General features: G+C 44.4%; 1 protein-coding gene across 1 annotated transcript in view; it reads right to left on the reverse strand.

The window, feature by feature from the left end:
• Sps1 (inactive selenide, water dikinase) overlaps nucleotides 1–20,892 on the reverse strand; it is an 80,585-nt gene that overhangs the window by 21,037 nt on the left and 38,656 nt on the right. Inside the window, exon 4 of the mRNA XM_068388528.1 lies at nucleotides 10,733–10,845. Within this exon, the coding sequence (XP_068244629.1) occupies nucleotides 10,733–10,845 (113 nt within the window). The remainder of the gene's footprint in view (nucleotides 1–10,732; nucleotides 10,846–20,892) is intronic.

The following is a 20,892-nucleotide window of genomic DNA, read 5'->3' on the forward strand; positions in this document are numbered from 1 at the left end:
GTAGCTGCAGCTAAAGCCACAAGAAACTCTGGCGGGTCACCCACTGCTGAGTCTCAGAGAGGAGAACCGTAGTCAACCCTTGGAGAGGCAGGTAATGCTACCACTGTGCCTCTAACTGTACCATCTCCAAGAGTCATTCCTTAGAGGGGGACCGAAAATCCCCAAGGAAGGCCAAAGTTGATGCATAGCATCAACGGAAAGAGATTCCCCTACAGCCGAGGGTGACGCCACTTTGCTATGGGAAGCGCCGGAGTACTGTGAACCTAATGGTTGTCCAGGGGTCAAACAGCCATCACTTTTGCTCGATCATCCTCCAAAGGAGATCGGACGAGCAGAGTCAATGTGGAGGGAATGAGAAGCCGGAGTAAGAAGTCGGGACTTCTTTGCTTTCGAGGAAGACCCCAAAAGAGAAGAATTCCACCTGGACTCCTTTCATTGCCTACCAAACTGCACCACTGGGAGGACAACCACTTCCCGACACTCGTTACAAGGAGACTCCTGTTAGCAAGAATGGCCTCTGCAAGCAGGACAAAGGGCACGAGGATCAGTCTCCAAGGCCGACATGAAGGTGCCGCAAGGGAGACTTTCCACGCAAAGAAAAACCTGCATGGTAGCAAACCTAAAAGATTACATGCACTTCTGAAAAGAAAAAGGTTGAAAGTAATAACCATTTGTATTTAAGTTAATGGGAGAGAGAGAGCACATCTCTCCAAGCCAAAGGTGAAAATTACGTCGCAACCACCGCTAACTAGCTGCGGGTGGTTAAACCTGCTAAAACTTTTATGCCTAGTTTCACCTTTCACCTAAGTATATATCCATAGTAAAGAGTAAAATGGTTTGCATTAGGTGTTGGATCAATGAGTTTTTAAAGGACAATAGTAGCTGTTTGTAAGTTGTATAAGATTAAGGTGTGTACAATACATAATGGAGAACCTTGCTATGTATATATGCTAACAATATGAAAAAGAAAGGGAGCATGTTACATAGCAGTTTTTAATGGTATTCATTACAACTGGATTGGCAAGAAATATGGAATGAGTAGTCTGTGTGAGATGACTATAAAAGGTAACCAAGAAAGAGAAGAGAAGTAAATAAGATGACTGTGAATGATGAGTTTCTGTGTATCTTATCTGATTGAGTATATAATTTAGTATGAAAGGTTAAAATGCTCATTGAGCTGGATTTTGATAGATATCAGATACCTTTTTCTAAATTAGAAGACCTATCACTACCATTTTGGGATCTAATGTCTAAGATAAGAAAGTGCACCTTCTGCTCTCCCAAAAGATATATATTTTATATAGAGTAAGTTTCCTAAGAATGGTTCTGTTTAGGGATACTGTATTTTGATATTGGTTTGAGTCTTTTGAAGACGATATGCAATTAATAACTACAGTACATTGTTAAAGAAGTTGAAATGAAAAGCATCCAGGTGAATGGTTTGCAGAAGGCATTGTCAAAATGAGTGGTTTGTTGAAAAACAAGTATTACTGGCTTTGTAAAGTAGCATATTTTGGGGAATAACGAGTGTGTGAGTTTGGAATTTTAAAAAAAATAACATAGGTTTGTTGAGAATCAAAAAGCTCATCAAGCTACATATAAGTTTTCAAGAAAAAATTATTCCTGTTGAAGAATTAATGTTTGATAGACCAAGACACCTCATTGAAAATGTTGACTGAGAAAGTTAAAGAAAAGTAAATGAAATCATACAAATCATACACTTGAGGAAATCGATAAAAAGCTGCACTAAATTTGAGACAGGAAAAGCAACTTTATTGGATTTGTATTATGAGAAGAAAGTGACATGATGCATGAATGCTGAGAGAGGACAGTTAACATGGAATGGAGGACCAAATGGAACCGATTCAAAGATTATTGCAGGCGGCTATATATATGAATGGGGATTGATTTGAATAATGATACTGACACAGCCAGCTAAAATGATGTAGTACAGTACTGCACATAAAACACTAATCATAAGCTTTACCAGAATAAGCACATGGGAGATAGTCTCGAACAAGATAAAATTAACATTCTGAAATGAGCATTAATATGACAAATTCGTAGATAATTTGTATTTTTCCTAACGATACAAACCTTAGCTATTTATTAAGGGGTATTACTTTCTGCGAAGCTGAAATGACAAGCCGTTAAAATTTAGCGAGGGCTAACTACCCACATCGCTAGTTAGCAGGGGGGTAGCTTACTACAGCTCCCACTCACACACCGGTGTTTTGGCTCACTTTGCTTGGAGGGGGGATAGGGCTAGCGGGCAAGTTTGTATAGATAGGTAAGGTTTGTATCGTTAGGAAAAATAAAAATTATCTACGAATTTGTCATTTGTTCCGTAACTGGAATACTAACCTACGCTTTTCATTTAGGGGTGACTCGCCCATTAGGAAGGGTGGATGTCCCTGTCAATCTGGCTTTTGGCTTTACCGGGGCTCCTTATCTGAGTAGGTTAGTACTCAAAATAAGGAGTACCTGCGCCGCGCTAAACCTTCCTACGCAAGGTCCGCGGCCTATGCAAGCTTTGTTGAGATAGTTAGAAGTGTGACTGTAGGTAAAGTTATTCAATCTTTTTGTAGGAAAAACTGTTGTAACCAAGACTTTCCCAATACCACCTAGCCAGGGTATGTGGACGCAACAGTATTAGCTTAATACTATAGTCTATTTTTTATAGCGGTGCATATTTGCACTTGACTCACAGGGGTGCCCTTTTAGCTCGGAAAGGTTCCTGATACCTGATTGGTCGGAAGTATTTTTGTCCGAACACCTTCATTATTCTCGAATGATTACCAAGTAATGTGAATCGAAACTTATTTATCAACCTATATTTCTCCATCATATATATGTTTTGTCAATAAACAATGTAAATGAAATAATATATTATAAAGAATCGTCTTGGTCATTCTAAATTTGATAACACAATCCGCCGAAGTCAACGACAGCAGCTGGTTTTCGGATGCACGCTTTGTAATTTTGTAATTTTTCACATATTTTAACGCAAATTGGGATAGATTACACTCAGCATAAGTTAAACATGTTATTATAATCTTTCTTTGAATCCCAGAACTTACCAAAAACATGCAATTAATAAAACCAGATATTTGTGAAAACTTATGGGGAGGTGAAAGAACAGCCTCTAGCGGCCTGGCGGAAAAACGATCCCTTCAGAGTTGTAGACGCAGTTTGTTTTTTCTTTCGTAATATAGTTCGGCCTATTCCATTCAGTTTAAATAGTCTTACATTGTTTCTTTTCGTATTATTTTGCTTAGTATTTTCCCACATTCCTGTTCCTCACCGAATATCTATCTATTTTCCCCGATATCCCTTCTTTCATATAGGCCTATGTGATATCCGCACTACGATTCCTTATGTTTTGCACCTTACGTCAGTAAGTATGTAAATAATAATAACAACATAAATTTTATGCTGTGTAGCAAGTATAACCTATTCTGTAAACCTGATATTAAGCATAGTATTTTTTTATTCCCGCCTCTACACTATTTTAATGAGACTAGCACGCGCTTCCCTTCAAGCCATCACTTTCGACAGAGGATAAGAAATAAGGAATATCCCATATATGAAAGAAGGGATATCGGGGAAAATAGATAGATATTCGGGGAGGAACAGGAATGTGGGAAAATACTAAGCAAAATAATACGAAAAGAAACAATGTAAGACTATTTAAACTGAATGGAATAGGCCGAACTATATTACGAAAGAAAAAACAAACTGCATCTACAACTCAGAAGGGATCGTTTTTCCGCCAGGCCGCTAGAGGCTGTTCTTTTACCTCCCCATAAGTTTTCACAAATATTGGGTTTTATTAATTCCATGTGTTTGGTAAGTTCTGGTATTCAAAGAAAGATTATAATAACATGTTTAACTTATGCTGAGTGTAATTTATCCCAATTTGTGTTAAAATATGTGAAAAATTACAAAATTACAAAGCGTGCATCCGAAAACCAGCTGCTGTCGTTGACTTCGGCGGATTGTGTTATTAAATTTAGACTTACAAAGACGATTCTTTATAATATATTTATTCTTTCACATTGTTTATTGACTAAACATATATCTGATGGAGAAATATAGGTTAATAAATAAGTTTCGATTCATATTACTTGGTAATCATTCGAGAACAATGAAGGTGTTCGGACAAAAATACTTCCGACCAATCAGGTATCATGAACCTTTCCGAGCTAAAAGGGCACCCCTGTGAGTCAAGTGCAAATATGCACCGCTATAAAAAATAGAGTATAGGTACACAAGGGAGCATGGTTTACCTGCAGTGGTTTTGAGGTCAGCTTATGCAGAGAACCCAGGAAGCTGTTTTCCCCAAGAGAGGGAAGGATGAAGAAAAGAATAAGGGCCAGTCAAATCTTTTCATTCACGCACACTAAAACCAGGTAACAGTGCCCTCAACCTTCTGCTACTTGTCCAATAAGGAGCTTGAGGTATACAACCAGCTGTTGTGCAGCCACCACAGGACCGATAGAGATCGTATCGAGTTCCGGTAGGTCACGTCTTACAGGAGAAAGGTTATGAAAGTCACCCGGAGCATGTGAAACCTGCGTCAGAGTAATCTGCTTAGAAGGACCAGGGGCATAGCTAGGCCCCTGACACTGTGAGTCGTCATGTCGAGATGATGTTTTGGTGATCCTCCTTTTGTCTCTCCCAGTGCTGATGACAAGAGAAGGGACCCGGGTGGGCTGTTGCCGTTCTCTTGAGGAAGAACCTCATACCTTTCCCCGGGTACAGTAACATGATCTGGATCGTCAGTTACCAGGTGGAGACTTGTGTAGGATCCGTCACCTCTGGAGACTGTCTGATACTCGGGGACAAAACTGAACGTTGCCTTTCACCTTTCTCATTAATGGGCGATGTCGAAAGAGAGACCATGAAGTTCCTTGACTCGTTTGGCCACTGTCAAAGTGTGTAGGAACACTGTCTTCTAAACCAGGTGAAAATTTATTGCCTGGTGAAGTGGAACGTAAGGAGGTCTCCATAGAGACCAGAGAACTTGAACCATGTTCCGAGAGGGAGGTCTCAATTCCAACTGGGAAAAGGCAAATTGTAAGTCCGCACGAGTTAAGAAAGATCTAGCGATGAGGGGATGTCCCTTCCTTTCAGTTTGAAGGCAAGGCTCAAGGTTGAGTGATCGTCTTTACCTGTTGAGACTGAAAAGGAGGCCCTTTTCCTCTTGCATATACTCGAGGATTCCACTATTGCTGGAATAGAGGTATCGAGTTGAGAGATACGCCTTCCCATGACACCAACCACAAAAGACGTTATACTTTGCCTGGTAGACTGATGCCAAGGAATTCCTCAGATACCTAAACAACCTCTTCGCAACTTATTGCGAAAAGCCTCTGTGAGAGAGGAGGTACTGGGTAGTCTCCAGGCGTACAATCATAGCAAAGCTATTTCGAAGTGTGGTTGTCTGTGACGTGAAGACAGTTCTCTTGGAGGCTCTATCAGGAGCTGCAGGAGGTTTGGAAACCGTTCTGTGTAAAGCCATAGCGGAGCTATGAGAGCCCTTTAGAGGATGATTAGATGTTCTAACCTTCTTGAGTACCCATCATTGTTGGCATGCTTCTTGCCAGACAGCCTTGGGGTCTAGGACTGGGGAGCAGTGGAAGCCTGAGGTCAGTCAGCCAAGGAAGGTTGGCGATTAATGAGTTGGTAATCTGCTTGGAGAGCCCTGAAAGACAGTAGAATAGTTTAATGATAGTCAGTTGGTGATGGTGAGACACTGATGATCAGCAATCGATTGCGGACCGTTGATCAGTGAGCTAAAGATCAGCAAGCTGACGATTGGCTGGTCAAAGATCAGCAAGCTCACGATTGGCTGGTCAGAGATCAGCAAGCTGACGATGGGCTGGTTAGAGATCAGCAAGCTGAGGTCAATGATTGAAGAAAGATGAGCTGCCCATCATCAATCTAGTGATCAGCAAGCTGATGACTGGTTATAGACTAGCAATCGGAGATCATTAGCAATTGGAGAGAATAGAGGTCAATGATCAGAGAGAGATGAGCTAGCAATTGACGATCTGGTGATCGGCGAGCTAGCGATCAGCAAACAGTGATCTAGCAATCAGTCGGTTGATGACTTCTCATTGATAATTAAGAGATTTGCGAGCTAATGATAGGTCATTTGAAACGTTCAGATCGTGTTTGCTGACGGTGGTATTGTCAAGAAAAAACTCCTGAAGAGAAGGGACCAAGGATTCCCTGTGAGGAGTCTCGACTGATGGTAGATCGAGTTTAATTCCCCTTGAAAGATGGAATCTTCATGATCTTGAACCCTTCTGTAAAGCCTCTTCCCTCTTTTCCCTGCGGCCATACTGTAATGCGTTTGCGGGGAAAGGAATGGGGCAATGGTGACCTGTCAAAAAGTTTTCATTCTTTTTGCTTATTGCGTGAGTGCGCAGGAGAGTACCGGAGCGATGACGAACAGGATGATGCTGGTGCTCAGTTTCTGCTGAAGCGCAGTTTTCGGTGAATGCGTAGAAGAGTGCTGGTGAGCAGGCAAGCGCTGGTGTGCAGGTGAGCGCAGGCTCTTTAGCAAGAGCTGGCGCATTGGATCTGAGAACGCAACTGTACAGGAGTGCTGGATTTGAGAGCAGAGAAGAGTGCTAGCGAGCAGGCCGAGCAGGCAAGTGGTGGTGCGCAGTAAGGCACTGTGTCAAGTGTTGTGCAGTCTCCCTAGAATGCGCAGAATCGCGCGACCCCAGTTGCGCGGGCGTGAGAACTCACTCGTAGCAGAGCGCTGGCATGCTCGCGTGGAAGAATGCTGGCGCGAGGGTGAACGCTGGTGTGCAGAGATCGTTGGCGCATAGGACAACGATGGCGCAAACGCGCGAGTGTGCTGGAGCGCAGATCGTTGGGCATGCAGGAGACCAAAGCTGCGCGCTGAGGTTTGGTGAGCTCTGTTGCGCCGGCGATTGTAGGTTGGCTGGTGAGCTGGCAAACGTTGCTCTCTGTGGCGAGGTTGCGCTGATAGGACGATCAGGAACTGGGATGTGCCCTTTGGAAGGGCGAACATCCACCGATGGAGATCCAACGATCAGAGTTGAGGACTGAAGTCCAAAGACTAGCTGCAGCGTCGTCAGGAGAAGGCCCAGGAACAGATGACGCCCAAGAGGGTCGGTGGACCAGCAAGCTGACCTTCAGCAGTAGTAATCCTCCGAAGAGAAGTCTCTATGAGTGGCCCTTCTCGCCAATGAGAGAAGTGATCACTTCGCAAGAGAGACTTGCCTAAGACTAGGCTCCGCCCCCGAAGGAAGATTGACTCAGCAAGGGGGGAACGTAGTCTAGGCGAAGACCGCAACAACAGTGGGAGTCGATGAAGTGATGAAGATGCAGAAAGTTCTCCCATGGAAGGGAGAAACAACCTCACACCTGGGGAGGAAAACTCTCCCTCAGAGGGGAAAGTTGTCCAACCCCTGGAGGCAAACCTCCAGGTAGCACTCCAAGATGATCTGACAAGAGTGCTACTTGAGGAAGCATAGCCGGAGCTAGTTCCTCAAAGATGAAGTGCTGATCAGGTGTTGCCATGGGCGTACTTCTATGAGAAGGGATGACGCCCTTGATGATGTCCTCTGAGGGACGGCAGTGACAGCAGATTCCCCAGGCATGAACATAACAGCTCTGCTTTGTCAGCACTCTTAGTCAAACGAAGAAAACTGCATCGCTAACTGAGGAAAAATAAAATAAACTATGTAACAGAAAATTCCCTCCGGAGGAACACCTAGCCCGCGATGGGAAGGGAGACCACCGAGGGAACAAACATAAAATAAGTACTGCGCCCACCCTTCCCCGGTCGACATTGCCGGGAGAAGAGGAGCAGAGTAACTGTAATAAAACAAGAATTACAATTATTTAAATCAGCTAAAAATATTCACTAATAGGAAGAACCATTGAGCCTCTGAAGGGAGGTGTTCCCCACAGAGAAGAAGCAGAAAAGTTAAATCACAAACAATAATAATTTCACTTAAATAATTGAGAAAACAATCGGAAGCGCACCCAACCCGCGAACGGGAAAGGTACACTGTTGGAGGCCCATGAAAGGTGAACGGCCCTGAGAAGAGAAAGACCGTAGTTAATTTCCAAGAGGCCACACTCCCTTCGCTCAGTAATCCATATGTTTCCCGTAGGAAGAGGGAAAGGCAGAGACAACAGTTGAACGAGGAGGGTCCAAACGATAATGATTCTCCTGTGGCGCCGGCCGAGTTAATGGTAGGTTATTCGCCGACGGGAAGACCGATGGACAAGGGGGGAGAGGTCAGAAGGGAAGGTTCCCCGGCCTTGCGCAAGTGTCTTGAGAACCTGTCGTATACGTATCACACGCACAGCACAAACACTGAAAAGGAAACTTACGACATTTCCATATATATATACATAAACATTAAGAATATATATATATATATATATATATATATATATATATATCGTCGTCGTCGGCGCCCACTCGTGTCCGAGTATTGGGTTCTGTCGTTAGCCATCAGCCTCCTATCTATGGGGTGGGTGCTTATGCCTGATGTGGCTGTTAAGTCCTAGTCTGTGGTGGAAGAGTCGCGGACAGTGTTCACAAGGGAGGGTAGGTGGTGGGCAGGGCTGTTCTAATCGCTCTCTCCTTCTCCTCATTTTGTCTCCTCCTCTCCTCGAAGTCCACGGTGCCATGGTGTACTGTACTTCTCCAGGTTTTCCTGTCCCTGGCTGTTTCTTCCCATGAGGAAGGATCGATGTCAGTTAGAGCCAGGGTGCGCTTTAGTTGATCTTTATAGCGCATTTTCGGGGCTCCTCGTGGTCTGGTGCCCTGGGTCAGTTCTCCGTAGAATATTTTCTTTGGGAGCCTAGATGGATCCATCTTATGCACGTGTCCTATCCAGCGGAGGCGGTGGTGGATGATGGTGGCCTCCACGCTGGTCAGCGAGGCACGTTCTAAGACTTCAATGTTGGTGGTGTGGCTCTCCCAGGGGATTTTCAAGATCTGCCTCAGTTTCATTTGTTGGAAGCGTTCTAGGTTTTTAATATCGTTTCTATATAGCGTCCAAGTTTCACATGCATACAGGAACGTGGAGAGGACTACTGCCCTGAACACCATTATTTTGGAGGTCATTGTCAGTGCGTGGTTGTTAAATACGCGGCAGTTGAGTCGGCCAAAGGCGGAGTGGGCTGCCCTGATCCTGTTCTCCACGTCCTTTTTGATTGTGGGTGCTGATGTTAGGATGCTCCCTAGGTAGGAGAACTGGTCTACCTGTTCTAACGGATGGTCATTCAATGTGATATTGAAGTTTGGGAGCATCAGTCCTGGTGGATGTTGGACGAGGGTCTTGGTTTTATCTGTGTTTACTTGCATCCCAAAACGTTCGTAGGCAGAGTTGTATGCATCAGCTAACGACTGCAGGTCCTCTGCCATCTGACCTGGGGTGGCATTGTCGTCAGCATACTGCAGTTCTCGCACTGCACACAAGGTGGTCTTGGTTCTGGCGCGGAGTCTGGCGAGGTTGAAAGCGCCTCCATCCATGCGGAAACGTAGGTCGACTGAGGGTGTGTCTGGGGGAATTTCGTTGAGCATTGCTGCGGTGTATAGCGAGAAACACGTTGGGGCCAGAACACAGCCCTGCTTCAGGCTGCCGTTGATGGGGAATGGGTCTGAAAGAGAGTTCTGGTGGCAGACTCTCCCAACCATTCCGTCATGGAGGGCACGCACCAGCTTGACAAAATCGGGTGGGCAGCCATATCTTTTGAGGACAACCCACATGGCAGGTCGAGGTACTTTGTCGAAGGCCTTTTTCAAATCCCAGAAGATGAACATTATGGGCTGTTGTTGTTCGAGGCTCTTCTCTTGTAGTTGTCGCACACAGAAGATCATGTCTATGGTCCCGCGGGAAGGTCGAAAGCCGCACTGGGACTCTGGCAGGATGTCTTCTGCGAGAATAAGGAGGCGGTCAAGGAGAATCCGAGCGAAAATCTTACTCGCGATGCTTGGTAGTGATATTCCCCGGTAGTTGTTACAGTTCTCCCTGTCTCCCTTCTTGAAGATGGTAATGATGTTTGCATCGCGGAAGTCACTGGGGAGGGTCTTGGTCTCCCATATTTTCAGTATAAGGAGCATCAAACGGTTCCTCAAACCGGGGCCACCGTGAGTGAGGAGCTCTAACGGGATGTTGTCTGGCCCTGGGGCTTTGCCGGGCTTCATGCGCTGCAGGGCCTTGTTGAAGTCATGGATGGAGGGTGGTAGTGCCATCCAGTGACGGACGGGATGCTGCGGGGTCATTCGCAGGAGATCGTCTAGGGTGTCTGCTTGGTCATTGAGGAGGTTCTCAAAGTGAGACCTCCACCTGGCAGTCCAAAATAGGTGAGGAGGAAGAGCGGATACAACCGGTCTCCATCCGAGCCAAAAGTAAAGTGAGCTAAATCACTGGAGTGTGAGTGGGAGCGGTAGCAAGCTAACGGTCCCTTAACCCCTGCTAACTAGTGGTGTGGGTAGTTAAACCCTCGCTAAATTCTAATGGTTCATCATTTCAGCTTCGCAGAAAGTAATACCCCTAAATAAATAGCGTAGGTTTGTATTCCAGTTGCGGAACAAAACCAAATTAAGAGATATTTTTGGAGTCAAAATACAAATGGAATCAAGATCAACTTAAAATCAATAACAAAACATTTTAGTGCAAGATTAGTAACAATTATTCTCTGAAGAAAAGGCATTTACAATACTTACACAATAAATTCGTTGGGCTGGCAAACAGTTGTGGCTACGCCACCAATTGTACACCAAGGGTTCATCACAGTCTGTCCTCCAGTTATGAATGTGTTTGCTTCCTGTGCTGCATCCTGAAATAAATTTAGAAAAATAAATATGTAAAAATCATATGAAACCTGTAGGATTAATCAAATTCTCATACTGTACTTAAAATAAAAAAAATTATAGTTATCCATCCATCCATATACCAAGGCACTTCCCCCAATTTTGGGGGGTAGCCGACACCAAGAATGAAACAAAACAAAAAGGGGACCTCTACTCTCTCTGTTCCTTCAGCCTAATCAGGGACTCAACCGAGTTCAGCTGGTACTGCTAGGGTGCCACAGCCCAACCTCCCACATTTCCACCACAGATGAAGCTTCATAATGCTGACTCCCCTACTGCTGCTACCTCCGCGGTCATCTAAGGCACCGGAGGAAGCAGCAGGGCCTACTGGAACTGCGTCACAATCGCTCGCCATTCATTCCTAGCCATTCATTCCTATTTCTAGCACGCTCTCTTGCCTCTCTCACATCTATCCTCCTATCACCCAGAGCTTTCTTCACACCATCCATCCACCCAAACCTTGGCCTTCCTCTTGTACTTCTCCCATCAACTCTTGCATTCATCACCTTCTTTAGCAGACAACCATTTTCCATTCTCTCAACATGGCCAAACCACCTCAACACATTCATATCCACTCTAGCCGCTAACTCATTTCTTACACCCGTTCTCTCCCTCACCACTTCGTTCCTAACCCTATCTACTCGAGATACACCAGCCATACTCCTTAGACACTTCATCTCAAACACATTCAATTTCTGTCTCTCCGTCACTTTCATTCCCCACAACTCCGATCCATACATCACAGTTGGTACAATCACTTTCTCATATAGAACTCTCTTTACATTCATGCCCAACCCTCTATTTTTTACTACTCCCTTAACTGCCCCCAACACTTTGCAACCTTCATTCACTCTCTGACGTACATCTGCTTCCACTCCACCATTTGCTGCAACAACAGACCCCAAGTACTTAAACTGATCCACCTCCTCAAGTAACTCTCCATTCAACATGACATTCAACCTTGCACCACCTTCCCTTCTCGTACATCTCATAACCTTACTCTTACCCACATTAACTCTCAACTTCCTTCTCTCACACACCTTTCCAAATTCTGTCACTAGTCGGTCAAGCTTCTCTTCTGTGTCTGCTACCAGGACAGTATCATCTGCAAACAACAACTGATTTACCTCCCATTCATGGTCATTCTCGTCTACCAGTTTTAATCCTCGTCCAAGCACTCGAGCATTCACCTCTCTCACCACTCCATCAACATACAAGTTAAACAACCACGGCGACATCACACATCCCTGTCTCAGCCCCACTCTCACCGGAAACCAATCACTCACTTCATTTCCTATTCTAACACATGCTTTACTACCCTTGTAGAAACTTTTCACTGCTTGCAACAACCTTCCACCAACTCCATATAACCTCATCACATTCCACATTGCTTCCCTATCAACTCTATCATATGCTTTCTCCAGATCCATAAACGCAACATACACCTCCTTACCTTTTGCTAAATATTTCTCGCATATCTGCCTAACTGTAAAAATCTGATTCATACAACCCCTACCTCTTCTAAAACTACCCTGTACTTCCAAGATTGCATTCTCTGTTTTATCCTTAATCCTATTAATCAATACTCTACCATACACTTTTCCAACTACACTCAACAAACTAATACCTCTTGAATTACAACACTCAAGCACATCTCCCTTACCCTTATATAGTTATGAAAAATGTTATTTTCATTAGTAAAATAAATTTTTTAATATACTTACCCGATGATCATGTAGCTGTCAACTCTGTTGCCCGACAGAAATCTACGGTCGGGATACGCCAGCGATCGCTATACAGGTGGGGGTGTACACAACAGCGCCATCTGTGAGTAGGTACAGTACTCAAGTACTTCTTGTCAACAAGAACTCAATTTTTTCCTCGGTCCACTGGTTCTCTATGGGGAGGAAGGGCGGGTCCTTAAATTCATGATCATCGGGTAAGTATATTCAAAAATTTATTTTACTAATGAAAATAACATTTTTCAATATTAATCTTACCCGATGATCATGTAGCTGATTCACACCCAGGGTGGTGGGTGGAGACCAGCATACATGTTAACAAAGAAGCTAAGTATCCCGTATCTTATTTTAGCCGTTATTCAAAATAACAAACATAAAATAAATAAGTACCTGGTAAGGAAGTCGACTTGAACCATTACACTGCCTTTTTAAGTACGTCTTCCTTACTGAGCCTAGCGATCCTCTTAGGATGCTGAGCGACTCCTAGGTGCTGAAGTATGAAGGGCTGCAACCCATACTAAAGGACCTCATCACAACCTCTAATCTAGGCGCTTCTCAAGAAAGAATTTGACCACCCGCCAAATCAACCAAGATGCGGAAGGCTTCTTAGCCTTCCGGACAACCCAAAAATATTTCAAGAGAAAGATTAAAAAGGTTCTGGAATTAGGGAAATGTAGTGGTGGAGCCCCCACCACTACTGCACTCGTTGCTACGAATGGTCCCAGAGTGTAGCAGTTCTCGTAAAGAGACTGGACATTCTCAAGATAAAAGACGCGAACACTGATTAGCTTTTCCAAAAGGTTGCGTCGAAAATATTTTGCAGAGATCTATTTTATTTAAAGGTCACGGAAGTTGTGACAGCTCTAACTTCGTGTGTCCTTACCTTCAGCCAAGCTTGGTCTTCCTCATTCAGAAGGGAATGAGCTTCTCGTATTAACAGTCTGAAAATAATAGGATAAAGAATTCTCTGACATAGGCAAAGATGAATTCTTAACTGAACACCATAAAGCTTCAGACGGGCCTCGTAAAGGTTTTAAAATAGAACTTAAGAGCTCTTACAGGACATAATACTCTTTCTAGTTCATTTCCAACCATACGCTAAGTTTGGAATAACGAATGATATTGGTCAAGGCCGAGAAGGCAGCTCGTGTTTGGCTAGAAAACCAAGATGTAGAACATGTAGCCGTTTCGGATGAAAATCCGATGTTCTTGCTGAAGGCATGAATCTCACTGACTCTTTTAGCTGTGGTTAAGCATATCAGGAAAAGTCTTAAAGGTGAGATCTTACAGGGAGGCTGATTGAAGTGGTTCGAACCTGTCTAACATAAGGAATCTTAGAACCACGTCTAAATTCCAACCAGGTGTAACCAAACGACGCTCCTTCGTGGTCTCAAAAGACTTAAGGAGGTCCTGTAGATCTTTATTGTTGGAAAGATCTAAGCCTCTGTGACGGAAGACTGATGCCAACATGCTTCTGTAACCCTTGAAAGTGGGAGCTGAAAGAGATCGCTCTTTCCTCAGATATAAGAGGAAGTCAGCTATTTGAGTTACAGAGGTACTGGTTGAGGATACGGATACTGACTTGCACCAGTTTAGGAAGATTTCCCACTTCGATTGGTAGACTCTAAGGGTGGATGTTCTCCTTGCTCTAACAATCGCTCTGGTTGCCTCCTTCGAAAAACCTCTAGTTCTCGAGTCTTTCGATACTCTGAAGGCAGTGAGACGAAGAGCGTGGAGGCCTTGGAGTACCTTCTTACGCGTGGCAGACGTAGCAGGTCCACCCTTAGGGGAAGAGTTCTGGGAACGTCTACTAGCCATCGAAGTACCTCGGTAAGTTATTCTCTCGCGGGCCAGAGGGAAGCAACTAGTGTCAACTTTGTCCCATCGTGAGAGGCGAACTTCTGCAGTACCTTGTTGACAATCTAGAACGGAGGGAATGCATATAGATCTAGATGAGACTAATCTAGTAGAAAGGCATCTAAAAGAACCACTGCTGGGTCCGGGATAGGTGAGCAAAGTATTGAGAGCCTCTTGGACATCGAGGTTGCGAAGAGAACTATGGTTGGCTGGCCCCAGGTGACCCAAAGTCTCTTGCATACATCTCTGTGGAGGGTCCAATATGTTGGAATTATTGTCCCTTCCTACTGAGACAAACTGCTAAGACATTCAAGTTGCCTTGGAAGAAACTTGTTACTAGTGAAAAGTCTAGACCTGTTGAACAGGAGAGGAGGTCACTAGCGAACTCGCACCATGTCAGAGAGTAGGTCCCTCCTTGCTAGGAGATGAACATCAAAGCAGGGAGTTGTCCGTGTTGACCTCCATTACTTTGTCTTGAAGGAGAGACCTGAAGCTTTTCCAGGTCAGACGTACTGCCAGAAGCTTCTTGCTGTTAAAATGCATTGTCCTTTGACTCGAGAGCATAATCCCGAGCATTCCCTACCGCCTAAGGTCGCACCCCAGCCTACGTCCGATGCGTCTGAGAAGAGAAAGTGGTTGGGAGTCTGAACAGTCAGGGGAAGACCCTATAAAAGGTTGATAAAGTCCTTTCCTCAGGTTAGACCAGACTTATCTTCCGGAAACCGGGATCGAGACCGCTTCTAGCGTCTTGTCCTTTTCCAGAGAAGAGCTAGATGAAACCGAAGAGGACGGAGGTGTAGTCTTCTAAGTGACACCAATTGAACCACGGATGACAGTGTCCTAACCAGACTCATCCACAGCCTGACAGGGCCGTATTCCTTCTTCAGCATCTTCTGGAAGGATAGCAGGGCTGGGGATTGATTTTCTTGTTCAGCCATGTCCTCATCAGAGGGTTCCTCATCCGAAACTGATGAGGAAACGGCAACGGAGTGGGCAACGTCTGACTCGCTGAATCCGGTCGCACTGGTGGATGCGTGACGGAGCCGGACACAAGATCATGGTACTGCTGCACAGTCTGTGAACTGTCAACCATGGGGATGCGAGGAAGTACAGCGACAACCCGAAACTGTCTAGACTGTCTGGGTAGTACAGACAACCCCTTATCGGTTTGCTGAGGTTGCCGCACTGCGTCACAACAAGTCACCTCTGCTGGTTGTTGAACGTCTTCCCAGTGACACACTGAACGTCCACAACCACCTCCGAGAGTAGCTTAACGTCAACGTGCGACTGGCAACCCACACTGGGTCGCACCGGTGGAGGAACCATCTCAACTGGCGGACGTGAGTAGGATACCTCAGCGTCAACAGGGCGTACAACCAACCGGTAGGAAGGTCGTTGGCAAGAAGGTTCTTCTCCGTAAAAATCCTCTATCAAGGACTAAGCTTGGACTGCATGTCTTGCAACAAAGCCCAAGGTCTATGGGAGCAGGTGTGGCAACAGACGGGGTTAGCGACTGAAGCGGAACCATTTACCCTCCCTGGAAGCATGTTATGCTTAAATTAAAGTCCATAGGAGGCTAAGCAGCTTAAGGCTCCTCTCCAAATGACAGAGTCCTCAAGGGAATATCAGAAGGAGGGAGAACAGCACTTTCTCATCTACAGGAACCATGTTCGAGAAAAGCTAGGTTCTCTCAGTGAGGGTTTCACTGGTGCAAAAGCAGCAGACCAGAAGGCAACGTTATGAAACTGCTTGACAGTCTGTGAACTGTCAAAAACTGAACTGTCAACCACAACAGGAGCGTGAGGACATACAGCACTGGTGTATAAGTAGCAGACCAGAAGGCAACGTCGTGTAACTGTTTGACAGTCTGTGAGTTGGCAACAACCAAAATTGTGTGGGGAAGACTCAACTCCTGACTGACTAGTTTGCTGCGGGCGAGTGGCGGTAACCACAGTGTGTAGCGGAGGCTGACACACCGTGTCAAAACACGGCAGCTTGTGGTAGCTCACGCACGGCAACGGAGTGCTCTGTGTGTGGGAGTCATCATACATCTGGCAGGGTTGACTGTGCATGGGTGGAGGAGCTCTCACAACAAGAGTGTGAGAGCAGGAAGCCATGCCGGGCGCACAACCGTGGGAGGTGTAGGCCCACGGGTGCATCGTCAACCTTCTCCGCAGTCGGAGTGTGGGAGCTGGCAACAACAAAAGCTGAGTGTTGGTGCGTGGGAGGGGCTGCGGTGGGTTGCAGAGCATGCTGTATGGTATGCGGAGCATGCCGCATGGGTTGCGGAGAATGCCGCATAGTACTGGAACCCGGCAGCTCTACAGCACCTTCCCACTGCTGATGCGGTAGCTCACGCATGTCAACGGATGGTGCAGCAAGAACATGCGTCTGGCAGGGTGGACTGCGCATCGGTGGTGGAGCTCTCACAGGTGGAGTGTGGGAGCAGGCAGCCGCAGTATCTGCTGAGCGCACAACCGTGGAAGGTTGTAGATTAACAGGTGCATTGTCAACCTTCCAGCACGATACTCCTGCATGAAGGAGCAAGCTGAGACTGTATAGTCTGCAGCATGGACCACTAGGGTCTATGAAAGACGACAACAAACGGAGCTACTGTCCGTTGTGACTGAGGGTCTAAAACAGCTGGTGCGGCAACAGACGGAGTTACTGCCTGTTGCGGTACCGCCTTGCCTCTCTTGGGAGGTGTGCAGTCGTCGGATGACTGTAGCGAGTCCGAACTGACCCAGTGGCTACACCTAGGCCGTTGGACTTGCGCGGAAGGGACCGACTTGCACTTAAAAGCTGCAAGATTTGGTCCATGGTTTCTGCGAGAAACCTCTTCCGCAGACGAGGAATAAATGGGCTCTCTCGTCTTTGTGTGGGTGGGGTGATCACGTCGGCAACGTGTGTAGATACACCCGAAACCACGGAGGGAAACGTCTGTTCGTCGATCAAGACCTGTGGAACCCATAAGTCCTTCGACATTACTTCTCCCCTGGGCTTGGGAGCTTGTAAGAGGTATCGGACTAGGTGAACAACTGGCACGAACAAACGAACCCTCGAACGCAACACTGTAACACTTTGCGCATATCACTTTATCACTTTTGATTTTCTGTTTGCACTTATTTCACTGAACTCGAAACTTTAAGTGATTTGTACCTGAAACACGCAATCCTATCCTTCATTAAAAGGTAGTAATTGCGAAAACAGTTTTACAATGTAACAGAAAAACATAATGAAAGATAAAGAATTCAGTGACTGGAAAAGAGACTAAACACTAGATCAAATAAACTACGTTTAAAATCTCTCACCGCATAAAGCCTGGGAACAAGAATAAAACTCTAGAAACGTTTTACCTTCTTCCCCTATAGCGACTAGGGAGAAGAGTAAAAAACGAGAACAACGCTACCCGCTTGAACGAAACGTTTATCCTCCTCTCTCTCCCTCCGTCTCTATCTCTCTCTCTCTCTCATGACTTAGAACCTGAGAGATGAGCCCAATTATATATCGTTAAAACATATTATTTGTTAAAGGAAAAAAACTGAAAGGTTTCCCAAATAAAAAGTTCCATTATTAGAATTAAAACCATTCAAGCTAAGAAAGAATGAACGAAACGCTAGAATCGGTTTACTCTTACTGCAACGTGAAACCGTGAAATACTCTCTCTCTATCGTAACGATAGAGCGCATGTTGAACGTTCTGAACGTCAACAACTGCGGAGACTAAACTAAACGTTAGTTCATCTTTGAAAACAGTACGAGACTATCAAAGAAATTCTTTCAAAAACATTAAAATTAAAATAGCATAAATTCTTAACAGGAAATACGAAATGACGGGCTCAATGTTAATTAACTTCGGTTCCAAGAAAGGACCGCCTACTATTAGGAAAGGTCGCATATAAACAAACATAAAAATTAATTTTTATAAGTTTATAATAAATGGAAAGTTAATCGAAGAGGCCTATAAATGGCGGAGAGATATAAAATAAATCTATAACTTTGTTGAGCAAAATTACCAAAAACCTAAACACACTTCCGTCTAAGGGAAGGGTCGGTCATTAAAAGTGAAAGAGAGTCTATACTCTCTTCGACACCAACACTTCCGTCTAAGGGAAGGGTCGGCCATTTAAAAGTGAAAGAGAGTCCATACTCTCTTCGTCACCATAATTAAATCTATCCAAAACGAGTTCAAGTTTTGAAATGAAGATAAAACCCCTGCATAGCAAAAGCTCAAAACTGGAATAGTGTACTTCACCAAAAAGTTGTGAAAACAAATCCAGTTAGGGACGGCGTATTAGTAGGTCTTGCCGGTGGCACGACAGAGGAAAAATTGAGTTCTTGTTGACAAGAAGTACTTGAATACCTACTCACAGATGGCGCTGTTGTGTACACCCCCACCTGTATAGCGATCGCTGGCGTATCCCGACCGTAGATTTCTGTCGGGCAACAGAGTTGACAGCTACATGATCATCGGGTAAGATTAATATTGAAAAACATGAATTATCTCCAAATTTGTTATTTGTTCCAGTACAAATACAAACTTTCATCCTTTACATAAGAGACTAATCCTTGGGTGAGATTAAGTTCCTGTACTAACTAGCTAGAAAACTAATCCCAGAATTCCAAAACTTGGACCTTGCGGGTAGTGAGAGTTCAGGTTCCCTACACCTAGTGCATCACTGGTGTACCTGTGCCAGCAGACCATTGCCTATGTAATAAAGGACACCGAGCAGAAAATCTGCGTTGTATTCCTGAGGCATATGCATATATGTTAGTTGTGGATTTGCCTGGTTACTAAACACTCCTCGTAGGGTGTGTAAACTTCTATACCATGTACCAGAAAAGCTACCAGCAAAGTGGGGCTTCCCTACAAACTAATAGATTCCATCTGACATGGTTTCTAATACTGTGACCCAGTATAGGGGAAGATGATAGTGTAGGTAGTAGGTTGACCAGGGCAGCAGACACTTGTCGAGATAACTTTCTAGTGAAAGCTATTGGGTCCTTTGACTGACCAGACAGCACTACATTGGATCGCTCGCTCGATATAAACTCGATTTTTCCTTTATCTACACATCGTACACGAACTATGCTTGCCAATTCTCTATACATTCTCCTCTGTCCTCAAACACAAGACAACACTGAGATTGACAAACAATTCTTCATTCAAGAGGTTAACTACTGCACTATAATTGTTCAGTGACTATTTTCCTCTTGATAAGGGTAGAAGAGACTAAATTTAGCAATAGTAAGGACTTCTTTCATGAGAAAAACACTAAAAAATCAAACCTCTTGGATAATGCCATACACTCTGTACCATGGTCTTCCACAGGCTTGCTTGAGGGTACAGTTAGGCACACAAATCTATCCTATTTCTCTTTTTTTTTTTTTTTTTTTAAATGGTGCGTTGGGCAGACTTAGTAGGAGCGCCATGGATGTCTGGAGGTTTAACAAGGAGGTTGTCTTTTCCTTATCTGTTTCTTTATTCTTTCAAAACTATCCTTATTGTCCTCCCTTAGGTTAAGTGGCTATCATGTTGGGTATTTAGCCTTGCACAGTGTATCGGCTCCGCCATGTTGACCAATTTTTCAGACTTATCATCTTTAGTTTATGGGTTTTATCAATCACTTTATATATATTTCTGTACATATTTTTATCATTATTGTTAAGATAGTTTTCAAGTATCATGAATGTTTTTTATTGCCATAATTCTTATCCTGTTTGGAGATCAAGGACCCATCTACTGTATTGTAATAATTGTGGTCTGCATGAAAATATTCAAGGCCATACAGTTATCCAGACAGTATGATATTCTTTTGTGCTCAGAAACTTTGGTTTCTCAAATGAGGCACTAATCTCCTTATACCTAGTTTTAAAAAGCCAATACCTTTTGAAACAGGATGCCCTTCCTAGAGCCAGGAGAATGGCAGTGTATATTAAGATTAAGTACCCTCTTCTCATAAGTCCTGCTATGAATGTGGATGTCATGAGATTCATGTAATAAAAGTATATAGCTGTAATAACGATTTCTATTTGTATTCTATCTACAGGAATCCAGACATAGATGATTCTATCTTCGATTGTCTTCTTACCATTACGGCTAAAATGCAAGATAGAAAGGCCTCTTTTGTTTTTGCTCCTTTTAATGCTAACCAAAGGAATGATTAAAATGATATTTTAATTATAAATTTTTGAATATACTTACCCGGTGAATATATATAGCTGCAACTCTGTTGCTCGACAGACAAAAAAAACAGTAAAACTCGCCAGCGATCGCTATACAGGTTGTGGGTGTGCCCACCAGCGCCAACTGTCGGCCAGATACCATACTCGATGTAAACAAAGACTCAATTTCTTCTCATCCCACTGCGTCTCTATTGGGGAGGAAGGGAGGGTCATTTAATTTATATATTCA

The sequence above is a fragment of the Palaemon carinicauda genome, chromosome 15 (genome assembly GCF_036898095.1).
Source record: "Palaemon carinicauda isolate YSFRI2023 chromosome 15, ASM3689809v2, whole genome shotgun sequence".
NCBI classification, from domain to species: Eukaryota; Metazoa; Arthropoda; class Malacostraca; order Decapoda; family Palaemonidae; genus Palaemon; species Palaemon carinicauda.